The 18,435-nt window shown below is 36.0% G+C and overlaps 2 protein-coding genes across 6 annotated transcripts in view; both read right to left on the reverse strand.

Annotated features, from left to right (window-relative positions):
* LOC122721090 (myelin regulatory factor-like protein) overlaps positions 1-1,583 on the reverse strand; it is a 48,090-nt gene extending 46,507 nt beyond the window's left edge. For both annotated transcript variants that reach the window (XM_043948353.1, XM_043948352.1), the window contains exon 1: positions 996-1,583. In XM_043948353.1, coding sequence (XP_043804288.1) covers positions 996-1,044 — 49 coding nt within the window. In that variant the 5' untranslated portion in view covers positions 1,045-1,583. The remainder of the gene's footprint in view (positions 1-995) is intronic.
* A 1,976-nt stretch (positions 1,584-3,559) lies between these two features.
* LOC122721061 (tyrosine-protein phosphatase non-receptor type 5-like) lies at positions 3,560-13,880 on the reverse strand. Of its 4 annotated transcripts, XM_043948283.1 has the most exons (11): positions 13,104-13,880; positions 12,011-12,196; positions 9,432-9,654; positions 8,603-9,353; positions 6,630-6,822; positions 6,338-6,536; positions 6,041-6,253; positions 5,545-5,955; positions 5,165-5,460; positions 4,878-5,087; positions 3,560-4,804 (listed from the first exon to the last, which is right to left on the reverse strand). In XM_043948283.1, exons 4-11 carry the CDS (start codon positions 8,661-8,663, stop codon positions 4,690-4,692), a joined length of 1,698 nt encoding a protein of 565 aa, XP_043804218.1. In that variant the 5' UTR covers positions 8,664-9,353; positions 9,432-9,654; positions 12,011-12,196; positions 13,104-13,880; the 3' UTR covers positions 3,560-4,689. The 4 variants fall into 4 exon arrangements, with proteins under 4 accessions (XP_043804218.1, XP_043804219.1, XP_043804216.1 ...); XM_043948284.1 differs by lacking the exons at positions 12,011-12,196; positions 13,104-13,880 and having other exon boundaries at positions 9,432-12,002; XM_043948281.1 differs by lacking the exons at positions 8,603-9,353; positions 9,432-9,654; positions 12,011-12,196; positions 13,104-13,880 and adding an exon at positions 7,700-8,003.
* Between the last annotated feature and the right edge of the window lie 4,555 nt (positions 13,881-18,435).

Here is an 18,435-nt window from a genome sequence, read left to right on the forward strand (position 1 = left end):
CAATGTCTATTAATATGTTTATTTTATTTTCTAGCAATAATTGTTTAAATAAATAGATTAAACGAAATTAAAAGAATAGTTATTTATATTAGTGTATAATACTGATATTCACAATGGAATAAGCAAGAAATGATGCAGCAAGATACATTGAACTAAACGTGTAACAGGTATGCGAAGGCGGTTTTTCCGCGAGTATGGAGGGGAGAAGCACAGTCAAGGCAAAAGTAGGGTAAATGTATCCACGTAGGCAAACGACTCTCCTTTGAAGATCAATCAGAGCGAACTAAAAATTTTACAAATAGAATTCTTCAGATTCGTGCAATTTAGAAAGGATTTGTGAATGATACTATACATCAATAATGCATGAATAATTCAACTGTTTCATTTTACGCGCACAAATATTATACAGATAAATATAAATCAAATTCTAGTATAACAGTCTTTAAAAATACCTATATTTTTATAATTTTACAAAAAAAATATCGTTTTTATGTTAAAAAATTAATTCTTTAATTGCTTGAAGTAATTTTAAAAATAAAATCTTTATAAAAATTACTATTATTATGATCCAATCAAAAGTGTCTACACTATAAAATATAGTATAATAAAAATCCCTAAAAGAGAAAAATTTAAAAATTCCCGCAATCACTTGAATATGTCGGATCATAATTCAATTTGCTTATTAAACTCGAGAATATTCGAAATGAAAGAACGGATAAGATCAAAATATAGCAGAATAACTCTGTTTATCTCTTTGCTAAAAACTGAAACACGAAAATATACGATCAACGTGTTCGGTCGTTTAAGGTCAACGCACGACGAACGCGAAGCAACCAAACGTATTTGTACGACGCACACGACAAGGTATATGGCGAACGTTAGGGATTCGCGACATTCCCGTGGCTGTCACGCTTGTCAATCGTCGCGAACCGTTCTGCTAGCGGTTTCGATTATATTATAGTACAAAACGAATGTAATGAAATGCTTGTACTCACCGAGAATCGCCTGGAGGGTTTGCTCGTCCCCGTCCCCGATGACATCCATACCTCCGTTGATAATCGGACCCCTGAGATCTTCCGGGCCCGATCAACGGGCCCCATTTTGTCTCCAGGCTAGAATGTCACTCGACGCGACGTCCCACATAGTACGCGACGTTTAATGTAACTCTCTTCCGTTTCCCTCTCTCTCTCTTTCTCTTTCTGTCTCTTCACGATTTCACGGTGCACTTTCTGTCTTTTTTAACCGTGTTTTTCTTTTGAAATTCCACCGAACGAGATAAGTTCACAAACAATACTTTTTCCGTATCGTCACTGTATGTTTTCTTATACCTTCGAGTGCAGCGACACGATCTACGAACGATCACCGTCGAGAATCGGCACGATGAACGGCAACAATGAGAACATTGCAAAGAAAAAAAGATTATCCGTTCCGTATCCAAAAGAAATAAACGCACCACTTAAATGAACTTGTATATCGTCTTTGTATGTTTTTCTTCTACTTGTTAAAACGATTTCTACGTTATTTCACTGTTGGCTCGTACACCCAGGAGCCGTGTCGAATCCCGAGGCGCGGACTAAACTTGAGTTCCGTCCGCCGACACTACACGCGCACGAATCGTAATACATGCAAACACGCCCCGTGTATGTCGCGCCGAGAACAAGTTGATCACGTGACGCACATCAGTCTCCTCCGGACGAAGTTTGAAAGAAGCGCGCATTGACAATCTCTCGTGAAAATATGTTGTGATTTTATAAAGACATATTTGTGCAATTTTCCATTGTGATAATTGTTGACTGTTTATAGTATCATTACAGTTTGTGTTTATCAAAACGTTATGATGACTACGAAACTTTTAAAGCGTAAGTGAAATCTTGAATATCATCGTCAAAGTAATTTCAAGATGGCGACACCGAACTGTATTTTGCGCGGTAAAACGAAATCAATGGACATAGCAGATCGGAATTCTTATTTCGAAAATGATATGAATATTCTACATGAAATGGAAGTGTTTTTCAGTTGCGTCTTCAGTTGTACGAATTTCGAGAAATGTAAGTTATTAATATTTCTTTTTAATATTTTTCGTATTTAGATATATTTAGATAAATAATTGATGTTTAAGATACATAATTTCTTCATTAATACACAATATACTAGGATTGCTAGAATGAAAAAAAAATTTCATCAATTATAAAAATAGAATTTTATTCTTAATAAATAATAATTAATACTATTTCTTAAATTATAATATAGATCGTAACATATTCGTATATACATTTCATATCTTATAATCTATAAAATATTAAGCAGATAATATATAAGGAAAATATATTAATACAATTTTTATGATACATATACACTATATAAATTTTTTTTATAGTACATAATGCATACGTTTAATAATAGTTTCTATACGAATTTATGTTTGAAAGAATTGAATATTTTAATCAAAATGGCGGATTAATAATTCAAATTTAACGGTTAGTTTTTATTTTTAAAAATAAAAAAACAAATTTATAAAATATACAAATTTTAATAAATAAAAAACAAAATCATGTTTTACAAAATTATTATAAATAATAATTTTTCACAAAGGAAATTTAATAAACATAATCGCGATAGTACTCCACTTCCTAAAAAAGTACACGTAAACATTGCATGGGTACTATAAACATTTATTACGTCACATAAGTACAATTGAACACCAAAGGGTTTCTAAATAATTATTATTGTTATTGTTACGTTATTAATACGTTTACATTAAAGTTGCTTAAGGCTTTTATACTCATAAATAATATACTCTCAATTTGCACTTACACAAATACATAATCTCTTAAATATATTTTGCTCTCTGTACAACATATGTACAAGTATATATATATATATATATATATATATATATATATTATATATTATATATGTATACATATCACAATCTTTCGCTCAAAAATACACGTTCACACTGTTCGTTTACAAGACTGAAGAATTCTAAAACATTATATCAATAATTTGAATGGTGATGTTATAACACGTTCGATGAACAAATTAATTATGTTTTTGAAATAACATGAAGCTAAATTTTTAATTACAACATATCCACAAATTGTGAAAATTATTCAAAACAATCTGAAATCGAAATACATAACCTAATGGAATAATAATTTAAATTGGAATTCAGTGAGAATTAATTATAAAAAAAATAAATCAAACTTTCATAATTTCAATTATTAATCATAAATCTTATAAAGTCTGCAATATATCTCATTATAGTATATAATATTAATGAATATTAATAACTTTGGTATTATTATGTCAAAATTGAATAATAATTCTATGCAGAGAATTGAACATTGCTGTTCAAACTATTGCCATTTTTGTTAATAAATTTATATCAAATCCTAAAAGCTCATAAATCACACTTATTGTCAATTATAGATTAATATTCAACCAAAAAAATTGATCATTATCAAAAAAAAAAAAAAAACAATCAAAAATTCTTTTGAATCATCATTAATTCAAGGCATTATATTGGAATTTTATTAAATATTAATTCATACTCAAAGTACAGTAAAGAAAATAAATAATCATAGCTTTGTATATACATAATACTTGGAAAGAATGCTATAACAACTTTATTTTTGCTATATAATGAATAGTTTGCTTTAAAACTTAACAAACTCATTCTACAATTTATCTTTTTTCTTCTTTTTTTTCAAATAAGATTATATTTTTTACAATCTTATAACATCATAAATTTTGCTTTGTATCAGAGAAGCATAATATTTCTAATTAAATTTATAACTTATAATATATAATAAACGTATTGTACTACCTGCATTCAGTCTTTATTGATAAATTAATTAAAAATCATGGAAAAAATCATTGTGTGTACATTTTACTGTAAAATTAACTAGGAACTACAAATAGGATAAAAATTTTTTAATTAAACTGGGTCCCAATTTTATAATTATTTGCCCTTCTGTGTATTTAAGATTTTATTTTGAAATAATTATAACTATTAATGTTATTATTTTTGTAATTGTATAGTAGACAGCAACATTAGTTTTGTAATAGTTTACTGTACTGGAAAGCTAAGTAAGAACTGCTCATAATGTAGAAAGAATAGGACTCTGAGAATATCATAGATGCAAATGTTTATAACTAACAAATCTAATTTATAACACACAGAGAATGCATAAAAATCTGAATCAATACTTTGACAAACCCTGATATCTCGCGAGTCAAATTGAAGTATTTTTTTTTTCTTTTTTTCTTTTTCTTTTTCTTTTTTTTTTTTTTTTCCCCCATTTGTCAAACAGTTTTAATTCCGTTTAAGAATAATGTAGAACTCTTTAGAACATGAGTCAATAATCATTTACCTTTATCTTGAGCTTTGTGACTGATATTAATTGTCAACGATTTGTCATGGCAGTATAGAAATGGCAGCTTATTTAATGAGATAAAACTCATCTTGAATAGCTGAAGATCGAATAAGACATCCGCTGGTCTAGAATTGAAATCGAGATTCTTTTCATAGGATTTCCTCCATAGTACAAATGTTCACACCCGGACGTTAATAATATGTTGCAGACCATATTCATTTCGTAAATCTTTTCATATAATAATTCTAAGACCAATTCTTTTTCTTCTACTGAACTTTTATCAATTCCCATAATCACTTTGTTTGTAATTTCAATCACCTGAACTTGATGATTTACCACCTTCAAGTGTCTGTTCATACAGACAAAGTGCACGATGAACGAATTCATATTGTTCTGCTGTCTGAACCATACCACCTCTGTCATATCTAAAAAAAAATTTTAAGACATTAAAATTTAAATAAGTTATAAATTTTAGTTCATCAAATAAATATTTTATACCTCATTTGGCATAAAATACCCAATACATCTACATTCCCATCTCGTAATAACTGCGTCATTCCCGTAGCTAAAGCTATGAAACAGCCAGTTCGTCCAATTCCAGCACTACAATGAACAACGACCGGACCTGGTAAAGAATTTACTTCTGCAGCTAAACTAACAAGGGTATCCGCTGTTTGAGGTACGGCATGATCCGGCCATGAATCATACCTATAATTGTTTATTAATCATATATTAAATAATCCAATAATATGACTCAAAAAGAATAAAGATTTTAATGTAATTACCAGTAATGCTGCACATGCTTTCTTTCGCCTTCATATCGAAGTTCCAAATCTCTAATCGTGTATCCTTCTCTTGTATCAATAGAAATAACAATAATTGTAAACAGTCCAGCCTGTATGCGATTATTTTTATCCAATGGAAAATATGCTTCGCATTTTGTTTTGGCGGCTTCATATAGTTTCGTCATCATAACTATCGCGGGTACTTTTTCTGCCCAGACCATTTTCCAAAAATCATCCACAGTGTGAGCTAATGGTCCCTGTGTTGCAATATAGCGTGCATCTTCTCCATCATATCCCTGTTAGATTAAAATAGATTTAGATAGGATAAAGATAATAATGCGAAATTTTTAATTTTTTAGTTCTTTTCCTCTTAAACATACCCGAATATAATTGGCATTAATATAACTCGAAAGAGGATCATCAGAAGGACCTGGTAAAATCACTCTTGATTGTGGATTTGGTAATACGGAACAATATCTATTCTTCACCCCAGATCCACATATATCTAATTTCTCGGGTAAATTAAGAGGAACTTCCCAAAATTCTTTATGTAACGATGCCGTGTCACTGATTGCCTTTCTAAGTTGAGCTCTTGATAAAACGTTTCCAGCGCTTAATAGAAATTCCTCTGCAGTACATTCACGAGTAGGTGTAACAATATGAGGTGGACTTTCTGGAGGTGGTGCCAATTCTATAGTCAAACTTGCGCTTGATCCACGTCGTTCTAACAATCCTTTAGTCCTTATGCGTATCGGTTCCGGTCTGCGTTCTGGAGTTGCTACTGACATTACCTAATAAAATAAATAAAAATTCATTAATTTTATAATCATTATTTCAATAAATAATTGTATCATTTTGATCAGTTAATAATCATACTTCTGGTAAACCAATGGGTTGCGTAAGAGGTCGAGTAGGAACAGATTGAATTGATGATTTCGTTGCGGGTTGATGAACCCATTCAATCGATCCTTTTGAAGGTTTTACAGATTTTTCCGGGTGACCTACAGCACCTTCTTCTACCAAACCTCTCCTATCACCATCTTCGGTATCTTTTTCACGCGACATTTGTTTCCGCAGCCATAACAAAATCTATAAATAGAATTTGGAAAATTAATATCTTATTCAGATAAATATATTGGATAACGCGAAAATGAAATTTGAGAAAAATCTTACCAGAAATGTAAAGAGAATGACGCCACCGATGGCGCAAACTGCTACAAACAGGGGCAATTGCCAGTCTAGCCATGATAAGGTTGCAGTGGAACGTACCTCCTGTCCTGTGCGGGTACTGAGTTGAGCTGCTTGCAAATCCATTCCAGCATCATCCAGTCCCGTTATGGACTGTGGGATTCTATGTATAAAAAGTTGATATCTTAAATTGATATCAAATTCATTTCTATATAAATTAATGATATTTCTATAAATTGATAAATATATACATCAAATAAGAAGTCTAAACATTTACCTGTGATGAGATCGAGCAGACATTCCCTCTGTAGATGGTAATAAAGGAATAGGTAGCACAGTATCTGTGTGCCACCTTTGTCCAGTAATTAAGTAAAATTTCTCCAAGGGACTTGAATTGTCATCATTGCTTGAGATTTCATAATAATTTGCATCATTCACATAGTGATTAGTTAAAGGAGTACTTGTTCCTCCTGCAAAAAAGAAAGGTCAAATTTTTTTTAATCATTCAATATCACAACAATTATATTATCTTGAGTGTACTAAGATTTAATATCAATATAGTACTTTATATTATCTTAAATGTACTTAAGATTTAACGTCAATACATTAAAAATAATTTAATCGATTTATAAGGAATATTTTATATCTCAGTTTCTATGTAATGTTATTAAGTTAGATATCCATCAATAAAATACTATATTTTGTACATTCACATAGTAATTTTCGCTTATCTTGATAGTAACAAGCAATATTTTTAAAATGTCATAACATATATAGTATTTACGCAATGTTATGCGTGGAAGCACACGCGATAAGTCAAACTTTTATCAAAAGAACAACGTTCTACGTTTTTCTTTTATTAACGCAATATCGAACACTTTTCCATAATTTCATGCCACCTGTCAATTAGTAATGACACATTCCACTTAACGTTAATCTGAATTTTTTCAATCTTTACAAAGAAATGTTCGGAAATCATTCCTTCCGACTTTTGTGCCGTTATACAGGAAGTAAACATCGTGTTAATTTTATGAACGGAGTACAAAATAGATTCTAAAGTAGGGAAGGATGACAAGGCAACGAGGAGATAGACTATACACCAATGAGAGAACTGCATGTGACAAGTAGATGAATAGACATCGTTCCAGTCACTGACACAATCGTGCAACGGTCACCGTCTGTATACATGTACTTCCATTTATACACAAACACGAAAGTGGAGGAACACGAATAAACTACATCCTGTTTTCCAACTGTGTATACAGGACTAATACATACGTATCGAGGAAGTCGCGATATTCGTATAAATAAAAAAGAAATTTCCAAAAAAAAAAATTTGATCGATACCTGTTGTTAGAAACAAATATAGAAGGAACACGAGGATGATACGATTTAAAATAATGTATGAATCGCGATTTGAAAATAGCGGCTGCACGAACATATAAACAGCCATGTTGATATCGTTAATAGAGACCGAACGATCTCCACTGCGCAAGCTTCTCGTTCGAACTGCCGAAGACGTCGCTCGTGTACCCTGACCTGGGCTTCGGTTCCCTTCGGCCTTGCACTCGGTTACATACGGGAGGAAATATCGGCCAATCAGTGACGAGCCGCACGCAAACATCAGCCAATCACATGGACGGTTTACCAGCGGTGTTGGGAATTTGGCGGGAGAAACTCAAGGTGAATGAAAGCGAAGCACGTGCATCTAATGATAGTAAAGTGCATTCGGAATCAAGTTTTACGTTTGCCTATTGAGATCGAGCGAGAAGCATTGCGTTCCATCTTGACTAGGACACGAATACACATTATTTTGATCCGTTTGATGCGTTCTCACATGGTCGGTATCGTGTTCACTTCCGATAATAGCATTTTTTTTCGACGCATTAATAATAGGGAGACTTTATTCAACAATTTATGAAAATGAATTATCTTTTCACAAAATTCATTTCTACAATTTATCTCGAAGAACGGAAGAAAAAAAAAAATATGACTTATTTTTACTCTCGTTGTATCATTAGATCAATAGAACCTCAATTTATGAATAAATAACGGCAAAGAAAAACGTAAACATATCTCCCTAAGAGTATTTATGGGTCATGGATATTCGTCATGGTGGTCAACATCAAAAGAAATATTTTTCTGATACGCTGACGCATCCCGGGGATGAATCACTTTATAGTACGCTGTAAAATTAAATTCTCTCACGAAGAAAATAAGAATAATGAAAAATATTCAGATTTGTATTACCGTGTACTAAAACTCCGTCGAAACACTGTCTCATGTTTGCATCTGTACTATACTTTTCCATCCGTGAACGATAAAAAGTTTGTAAATGATCGTTCCTCGATTCTTTTTTTTCTTTTTCTTTTTTTTTTTTTTTTTTTTTTTTTACAAATACAAATACATCGATCGATCGATTTGTAACCAATGATGAAACAATCTTCGTTTATCTCGTAGCGATGAGATTAAATGATGCAAAACGGTTATTTTTCTCTCATGTTAAAAGGCGAAAGCGGTTCGATTTTATCAATTATCCATCAGTTAAGACAATATTGGATCGAGCAAACGTCTAGGCGTGTGTCTTACGCATTTCTCAAGAATATCTTGGTGAATCAGAAAACCGGATGTTGCCCATTCATCCCTGCCATACGGCCGACATCCAATATTCGCTCTGTCGAATCGCTCTGTTTATAATTTTATACCTTTCCTTGCGTAAGGAAAATTACAACGCTATACCGTTTCTTTTCTCTTTTGTCTTAAAATTTTATTCCAACTTAATATATTCTTCCGGTCATCGATGTTTCATTTTTTATAAACGAAAGTTTGTTGAATACGGTTTTTTTTTTTTTTTTAAATAAATCTTTTTTCCTTACTTATGAGTCAAATGTTTCGAGCTTTCGTCATTGTCACTTCTTTCTCTTTTCAAACTTTTAAACACTTTCTTTTTTCTCTCTCTTTCTCTTTCCTCTAATTGACTCAACCAGTGACCAGTCACATGCTGCAACAATTACTCATATTACACAATACCCCGTATTCTTCGAAGCTAACGTTCAACGAACTCCCTGAAGCTGCCTACCGATGCCTCATGCTCAACAATGCTGACCGACTGTCATTGTTGCCGAACAACCGGCTGAAAAATCAATAATCCAGCTTTCAACCGAATTTTCGATCCGCTCTCTGCGTTTATCCAATGGATTCGTTGAATTAATCGAGGGCCTCCGAACGAAGCCAATTCTCACGATATCTGTCGAGGTTGAGATACCTCGTCGTGTCCTCGTGTCACCACGATTGCTCGTATGCTCGAGAGTGGTAGTTTTAACAGCATTGTTAAAAAAAGAAAGAATCTATTTTAGATAAGTACGTTACGTGTGATGGCGCGTGTCGAATATTTCCAAATCGAAATTAAATCGTATACACGTATAAGTTAATTATAAAAAACGAAATTTTTTAAATTTAATAATACTCATCTATGAAATCATCGAGTAACTTTAGTGTTTTTTTTAGATTTTTAATACAGTCGATAATATATTATTCTCGTGGATATTAGATTATTTTCTTTTAGCAATATTTAAATCAATTTTGGATTGTTCAATAGTTCGATTAAACTTCACCGTGTTCCAAGGTGTTGAGTATGGTATTCGATTTCAATCGTTTTATTAAATCACCGTAAATGATGACTCGAATATCGTAAAATCACGAGAATGAAAGAAAGAATATTAGGAAGGCAAGTTTAACTTTTAAAATTGCACATTGAATGGATCGATGGAAGCACCATGGGCGAGAAGAAAGAAAATTATCGGCGGGGAGATCGATCAAATTTTTCACCCAAGTTTTGACTCAAAATTTTGAACCAAACCACTTTACCACACATTCCGTAGTTCAAGATTCATCGAGATTCACTCTGATTCCAATTTAATTGATTGGGGGGTATCGGAATATATTAGAACTTGGTAGAAAAAAAAAAATTGAAAACTCGAGAGAAAAAATCGACGAGAACACTGGATCGAAGCACTGGAAGGGAAAGAAAAAGAAAGAGAAAAAGAAAAAGAAAAAAAAATTGTCGACGAAAAAAAAGACAAAGTTTGACGAGTGTACGGGAGCGTGGATTCGTACGAATCGTAGGGAGGTCGTGGCACCGACTAAATTAGAGGCTCCATTCACCCTTCGGAGGGGGCTTGCGAGCTTTCGCAGGGCGCACGCAGCCAGACACGCACTTGCGTAAAATTGTGTACCGTCGATTCGAACGAGAAACGCGTGGGTGGTATCGAGACACGTCTTTCGAGGGTTTCTTTTTTCTCTCTCTCCTTTTTTTTTTTTTTCGTCGAGAAATACGGCTAAAAGACATGGAATTTTTTTTTTTTGAATAAAATCTTTTGGAATCGGATCGTATAAATTTATGCAAGATTATTTTTGATATTTTATTCGGATGGGAAAGAAAAGTTAGTAGTACGTGAAAGTTTGTGTAGAAAGTTTCAGGAAAAGTTTAGTTGTTCGTTTAAAAAAATATTTACAATATTCTCGACGATCTCGCAAATAGGATCTAATCTCACGAGAAAGAAATTAATTAAATTCACATGTAATTCAAAAGTTGAAAGAAAAAAAAAAAAAAAAAAAAGAAAAAGTGATTTTCAATGTCTCTCTCAGAGACATCAAGAGAAGAAGAAAAAGAAGAAAAAAGAAATGAATCGTCCTATAATTATCGTAGCGCGATAAATCGTCAGTCAAAGGAATTTTATCCATCCACATGGATACGCGTATCGCTCAATGAAAACTCGTTTAACATTTACTATAAAGCCTTCGTTATTCATCGTGAGTCATTGGCCGCGTACGGTCCTCGCGACCACCGCTGATAAAGCGCTTTTGAAAAAACTGTGCATCCAACCTTTCCATCGATCCTTCTTTAAAAAAAAAAAAAAACAATCTTTCGTTTCGACGTTCCGTTTCAATTTCAATAATCGTCTTATGGATTTTCTATTTTTTTTCTTTTTTTCTTTTTTCAATTTAGATAAATAAAATGTAAATGTAAAAGTGGTGGAAAATTATTATCATATTGTGTGAGAAAATGATTCGATCAAGAAGTAGATGTACGAAGGTTTTTTTTTTTTTTTTTTTTTTTTTTTCTTTAAATAAAATTACATTGTTTTAATTATAGCAATCGAGAAAAGTGTTGATCTATTTACGTCGAAAAATCATTAGTTTGGAAGATGTTGCAGGTTTTACGAACTTTACAATATCCTTTAAACCAATGATTTTTTTAAATATCTTTTAATAATTTTTCCTCGATAAAAATAATCAAACTGTATCGATTTTTTTATTGCATTTACAAAAAAGATCTAATCAAATCATGGCCTCTTTGAAATTTCTCTTATTTGAATCATTTTCAATCAAAAGTGAACAGTTTTCCACTAGTTTTTCACTAGTTTTATTATTGGCAAGTCTGTTGTACCGTTCAATTAATAAAGTTCACGAAACGAATTCGAATATCAGTTTGAACGAGGTCGTGATTTAACAACGAGAGCGGGAAAAGAAAAAAATCTGAGAGAAAATTGCGAAGAGTTTACCGAGGAGGAGAAGTTATTTTCGAAGGCGTGGGCGTGAAGGGAAGCCGTGGAGACGGTATCTAAGGGCGATAAACATAATCACTTTAACCAGTACCTTGATATATTCCCGGTCAGTCTTCTTCTTCTTCTTCTTTCAAAAACCTTTGGAAACACGTTGGAAAGCAGAAGAAGGGAAACAGGGGATACACCCACGGAAATTTTCTCCCCGCTTATCCGCTTAAACACGTGCTCCACCACCTTCCGCTCCTTGTCTCTCGCTTCCTTTCTCGCACCTGCAATTCTTCGAAAATGAAACGAATGTTTGGATAATAATTTGCGAATAATTAACGACGAGCGATGTTGAAATTAAAGATAAGCTGTTCGTGATTCGAATATATAATTTTTCGGATCGATAATTTGGTGTCGTCGAAAAATGCAATTGCATTTTTAACGACAGACGATGAGAGTTAACCGCGTTCAAGTAGATTAAATTATGCCGAATCGATTTCTCGGCGGAATAGGTTGGTTGTCTCATGATAGAATGACTCATAGGAAATCTACGTGATCGTACTCCTGATTCGGCTAATTAAAACGTTTCTAGCACGCGAACGTAAATTTCAATAATTTTGTTATTCTTAATCGCGATTATCAAGAAATTTATAACTACCTACAACAAAACTCTGCTTCACACGAATATTATTAATCGATCGATTATTTTTCTAAATTCAGAAGGAGTTCTAGTGCATCGTAATAAACTCGAGTAAATTTCCAAGAAATAGATCTTCAATAATTTTGTTATCCTAGATCAAATTATCAAGAAATGTATAACTATAGTCACGCGAATATTAATAAATCGATTATTTTGCGTACGAATTTTTCTAAATTCATAATTTCAGAAGGAACTCTAGCGCATCGTAATAATAATAAACTCGAGTGAATTTCCAAGAAATAGATTTTCAATAATTTTGTTATCCTAAATCAAATAGCGATTATCAAGAAATGTATAACATTAATAAATCGATTATTTTGCATAGGAATTTTTCTAAATTCATAATTTCAGAAGGAGCTCTAGCGCATCGTAATAATAATAAACTCGAGTGAATTTCCAAGAAATAGATTTCTCAAAATACTTTGTAGGATAAAACAAATCGGTCGAAATCAGCGCATTCAGCGCCTCGAAAATCGTGGAGCAAACATCTTTAGCTCACCTTTAAGTGCAGAGAGTAAAGGAGTCGTCAGTTCGTTTCTCGATGAGAATCGCGTTACTCGTCTCGCGTCTCTCGCGGATCCTTGAAAAATTCATCGTTCCGGTTCGTTTGAAGGAGGGACGAACACCACTCCAACGGTCCATTCAGAGATCTCGGTGTGTCGATTCACCCTTCGTCGTAGGCGTCTCGTTACGAGTAGTCGACCATCGGCCCCACGCGTGCACACGCGTGAGACCCCTCTCAACTTCTACTCGATCTTCTACACCTTCCTCTCATTCTATTCTTCTATTCCCCCCCTCCCTCCCTCGCCAAATTATATTTCTTCTCGACCAAACTGTCACGATCACGTGCAGAGTGACTCTCTCACGTTTTTTTCCCCGACTAATATCGTCTACTAATTACGAATTAAAACTCTGGTCTCGCACCTCTTTCTACCATTCGCTCCTTTCCCAAGATAGAATATATCACGATCACTCGCCCTTCTTACTCTTACTCGTCTGCAATCTCTCCTCTCGGCCAACACTCATTATCACCAATTGTCGATAATCACCGACCAATACCTGGACCGAAAAATACTCGCTCGAAAATCTTTTTCTTTTCTTTCTTTTCTTTCTTTTATTCTCGCCCCTTCGTACACGATCCTTCCCAACGGGGAAGGGCAATTGACAATTTGATCGATGAGAAACTCGATGGTGGAACGAAAGGTGGAAAAGTTAACGGGCAGACGGAAGTGGCGCGACACCGGCCACTCGCATTCGACGCATCTGAATGGCGTCTGAACGGGTTGCAAAATGACGGCCAACTGCATTCACCTCTTTCGGTGGCCGTGGAGGGTGGCGAGGTGGAGTGCAGACGCGCGCATTCGTGACACGGATACGAGGCGACCCACCTTCCCCTCTTTTACACTGCAACCGACGAGCCTCCCCCCTCCTCCTCCTCCTCCTCCTCCTCCTTCATCCCCCTTTCGAACGGGAGGGTGCCGCGGCCACCGACCACCACCACCNCACCACCACCTCCACCGCCAGAGGTGGCTGCCTCCTCTCTTTCTCCTCCGCCAACTTTCAACTCCCTCCTCCCTTACCCTCCACACTTTTCCATTCGGCTTCTCCACCCCCTTTCGCCGCGTCTCCTCCAGAGGCATCGTTCGCCTTTATCGAGGGTGCGATGTCGCCTTTTTCCCCCCTTCCTCGGGGGGAGGGGGAGGGCTTGAATGGCCGGGAGAAACGAACGAAACGAGAGCCGGGGCTCTCGCGCCGCATTATTATTTTCGGATAGTTCAGGGACGGTTCAATCTCTCGCGTCGAGGGATTCGATGTGTCGCGCTCGACCTATTTTAACGGGGTTTAATTCGGTTTTCGAAGTCGTTCGACGACGAAAAATCACTCGGGCCGGAAAAGAGGCGGAGAGAGAGAGAGAGAGAGAGAGAGAGAGAGAGAGAGAGAGAGAGAGGGAGAGGGAGGAGGGGGGGGATCGATCAACGCGCGGCACGCTTTTAAAATAAATTCTATCCGAAGGTGTTCGTACGCCCCTCGCCTCGTCGCGTTCGATACGCTCGAAACGCGATACGTGGTTGTTTATAATGAAAATTGAGTTTGGTTAGGTGATCTGGTTCGTGAAACGGGATATTGTCGGGCAGGGATTATTTATAAACAGATTATCGGGGTATTAAAGCGAGGATAAAAGATAAAAGTTTGTTATTCGCAAAAGTTTATTAATTAAAGAAATCGAACACTTTAATTTTTACCACTTCCTCTCCCTTTTCGCTTCGAATCCACTTTCCTTTCGTAACGAATTTTCACCCGAAATTTTGCCTTCCCTCCTTTTAATAGCGCGTTGTATTGAATGGCAGAAAGGCAGAAGGAAAATAATAACTAATTTCGTCCTTTAATCAATCCCTCAATTCCCCTAACTCGATCCCAAGGTTTAAAACCAACCTTCGTCCAATCTCGTCGGAACAAAGCTTGCAAAGCCTTTCGATTGCCCCATTCGAACAAAATCGATCGACAACCCCCTATTACAAACCTTCGATTCGAACCAGATTAAAGTGAACCTTATTTCGTTCCATTCGAGTTTGAAACCCTCGAAACGAAACAAAACGAAACAAGAAAGAAAAGAGAAAAAAAGTAACTCGAGCTCACAACAACAATCGATCAACAACCCTTACCATCGATCCACGTTGTCCCAATTCCTTCCCCGAACCCCCTTCATTCAACCCCCGCCCATAAAAGAAGCTTATGTACGCTTCTTTCCAGTTCCATTCCATTCGTACACACACACACACACACACACACACACACACAAAATATATATATATTATACATGTATACATACCTCTCGATTCTTTCGTTTCAACCCTTCCCCCTCCCCAGCAACGTCTGCGTCTGCCCCTCTCTTTTTCGTTCATCCGTGTCCGAGTAGCAATTGAAAGGCAGCGAGAAAGGGACGAAGGGGCAGGAGGGGGGAGGGGGAGTGGAATGGAGAGAGGACGGGAATGTTGAATGAGGACTCGAGGTTGGGGCGTGGGGTGCAAAAGGGGGACCGGCTGCGGCACGGGGAAGGGGGAAACGCAAGTTGGCCGTAGAGAAGGGCGAAGGAAAAGGGGGGCTAGAATGTAGGCTAGTCTCCTGGGCGAACCGCGTCCCCAATCGATACACACGCGGCAAAACCACTTCTGCAACCCCCACGATTTTCATTCTCCTTTCCGTTTTCACGATCGAAAAATCGAAATTTTTCTCCTCTTTTTTCCTTTTTTTCTTTTTTTTTTTTTCTTCTCGATCGAATTTTTTTATTCCTTTATTCTTTCGTTTTTTAAATCGAAGAAGACGAGAGAGAACGTGGGGGATGGAAATTGAAAATTATCACTCGGCTTCTTTCTTTTCTTGTTCTTTTTTTGGGGAGAGGGGGAAATTTTTTTTCGAGACGAAAAAACGTATTGTCCGAATGAAAAATTATTATTTATGCTTCTTTCTTTCTTTTTTTTTTTTTTTTTTAGAAACGGAATAGAGATCAAGGAAATTAATTTTGTTTCTTAATTAATCTTTTTTTCTTCTCCTTTCCTGTTTCTTTTTCTTTTTGAATTCAATTTATCGCAAGCGTTTTTCTATTCGAAGAAACGATCGTTTTACTTTCAATGAAACGTACGTACGTAGCTTCCGTTAATGCTCCTTACGGGCAACTGTATACAACCGTATGCATTTGTTTCCTCTATCAGGAATACACGCGTTTTAAAGAACACCTACGACTCGCAATACTCGTGGGATGCCGAGTTAATTTTATTTCTCTGCGGTGGATGAGTAGGAAAGCTACTCGTATTACATCGAAAACTATCGTTAGGCTCTATTTCACGTTTCGTAGGAAACGAGATCTCTGCCACGTCATTCATATTATCCAATATTCTTTGTTAATTGAAAAAAAAACAGAGAAAAGAATCATACTCGCACTTCTATATTTTCCATTTACTATTCCTTTCATTATCTCACTACATTTATGTTATATTTTCCTTCATTATTTTTTTCCTTCTTGTAATTCTCAATTTTATGTTTTTTTTTTTTTTTTTTTTTTTTTTATTCGATTTTATTCCTACCGAAGTTCGAAACAACGAGTTCGAAAGATTAATTCGGAAAATTAATTTCTCTTCGCTGGCCGGATGTCGTAAATTGATGAGACCTTCGGTATCGTCCAAGTTCCAGAAGCTTACGAACTATGCCCGCGCGTGCAACGGACAGGTGATTGACGAAGTGCTTTGACACAGAGGGGCAAGGGTTGACGCAGGAGAGAAAAAAGAAAAGAGGTTGCAGCGAAAAACTGCAATTGTTGGCCGCTGCCAAGTGCGACGCGCGAAAAGGGTAGACGGCCGATTCTCTCTCGCAGGAAAAATGGTACCGGATATGACGAGCATCGATGCCGTGGATTTTCAACGGATTTCTCCCGTGTATAAAATATTCCTTTGCCTTTTCAAAAAAATATATCTCGCAATATTCCCCGGTATACGCTTTATTTCTTTGTTTCTTGTTCGCTTGAGAAATGATATATATCTTTTTTCTCATTTTTTCGAAATATTTCGCACGAAATTTCAATTTCGATCGATCTTTGATGAAATGTCAAAACGGAGAAGAAAACGATAAGTGTGGAAAAAAAATATCGAAAGAGTCGTTACCTCGAAGGTAAGGTAAGACCAATCGAAAATTAGATTCTCTTTTTTTCTTCTTTCGAAAAAAAAGGTCGCGTTTTAAATCGATTTTCATTGTAAAATCGTCTGGAAAAAATCGTTCACGCTCGATCTCACGCGCGAAGAAGCTGCCGTTATTATTTCGCAGTTCGAGGAAAAAGGAAAAAAAAAGAAGAGAAAAAACATCCGGGATCCAAACGCTTCGATATCGCCGTTTTATTCGCCCGTTAGCCGATCTGACCGCGTCATTTCCTGTTCCGGCTGGCAGTTTCGCGTGCGGAGAGGATAAGAATACCAGCCATTCTTCTCTCTTAACTCGAGAACTCTCGGAAGAATGAATATCAAATTTGTACCAACTCGCGGCCACCGTACATCTAAACCGCACGTGTTCGCGAAAAATCGATATTTTCGGCGGAAACGAAAGTGAAGTAAAAATATATTCTCTCCTCATATTTCTATTCAAATTAATCGAGAAAAACGATCGAGTTTAAATTTTACTTTATATATATATATATATATATATATAATACACGAGATTTAAAAAAAGATCGAAAAAGTAAATAATTAATTTTCCGAAAACGATCCGGAAAAATTGGCCGGCTCGCTTAGATCGAGACGAGATCCAGCCGTCGATTCGAAACGGTTACAGAGGCCGTTATGTTTCTATTTTCACGCTCGAGAACCCGTAGGTGGTGATAAACGCCCCATTATGCCCGCTTCACCAGCCAAATCCCCTGTGTTTTCCTTTCCACGGTTACTTTAAACGATCCGCGATCACGTCACATCCGCTTCCGGCCGGTGGCGGTAACCGGCCCGACCTTCACGGTTCCGGCGAAACATCCGTTCGAAGGTCAAGGTTGGTCAAAGAATTGAAAAAAAAAATAATTCTTTTCGCCGACGCGAGGAGAGCGAACGCGTTCCACGGCTCGTGTACTCGTGCCCTCGAGCGATGCCGCTCGAATGGCTTAATCGGCCGTTTAACGAATTACGAGCGACAATAGTGTCGTCAATAAACGACTGGCTCGAGTTGTTTCCGCTCGAATTCCTTCCATCCTGTTGTCGTTGGCATTCGCTTCGTTCGAATATCGGTTTACATCGGCGCGGAATAATCTTGCCGCGGAATTTCGATATTTCGATGGGTGTTTTTTTTTTTTTTTTTTTTTT

This window comes from Apis laboriosa, unplaced genomic scaffold, assembly GCF_014066325.1.
Source record: "Apis laboriosa isolate Shangri-la unplaced genomic scaffold, ASM1406632v1 scaffold13_cov153, whole genome shotgun sequence".
In the NCBI taxonomy this organism is placed as follows: Eukaryota; Metazoa; Arthropoda; class Insecta; order Hymenoptera; family Apidae; genus Apis; species Apis laboriosa.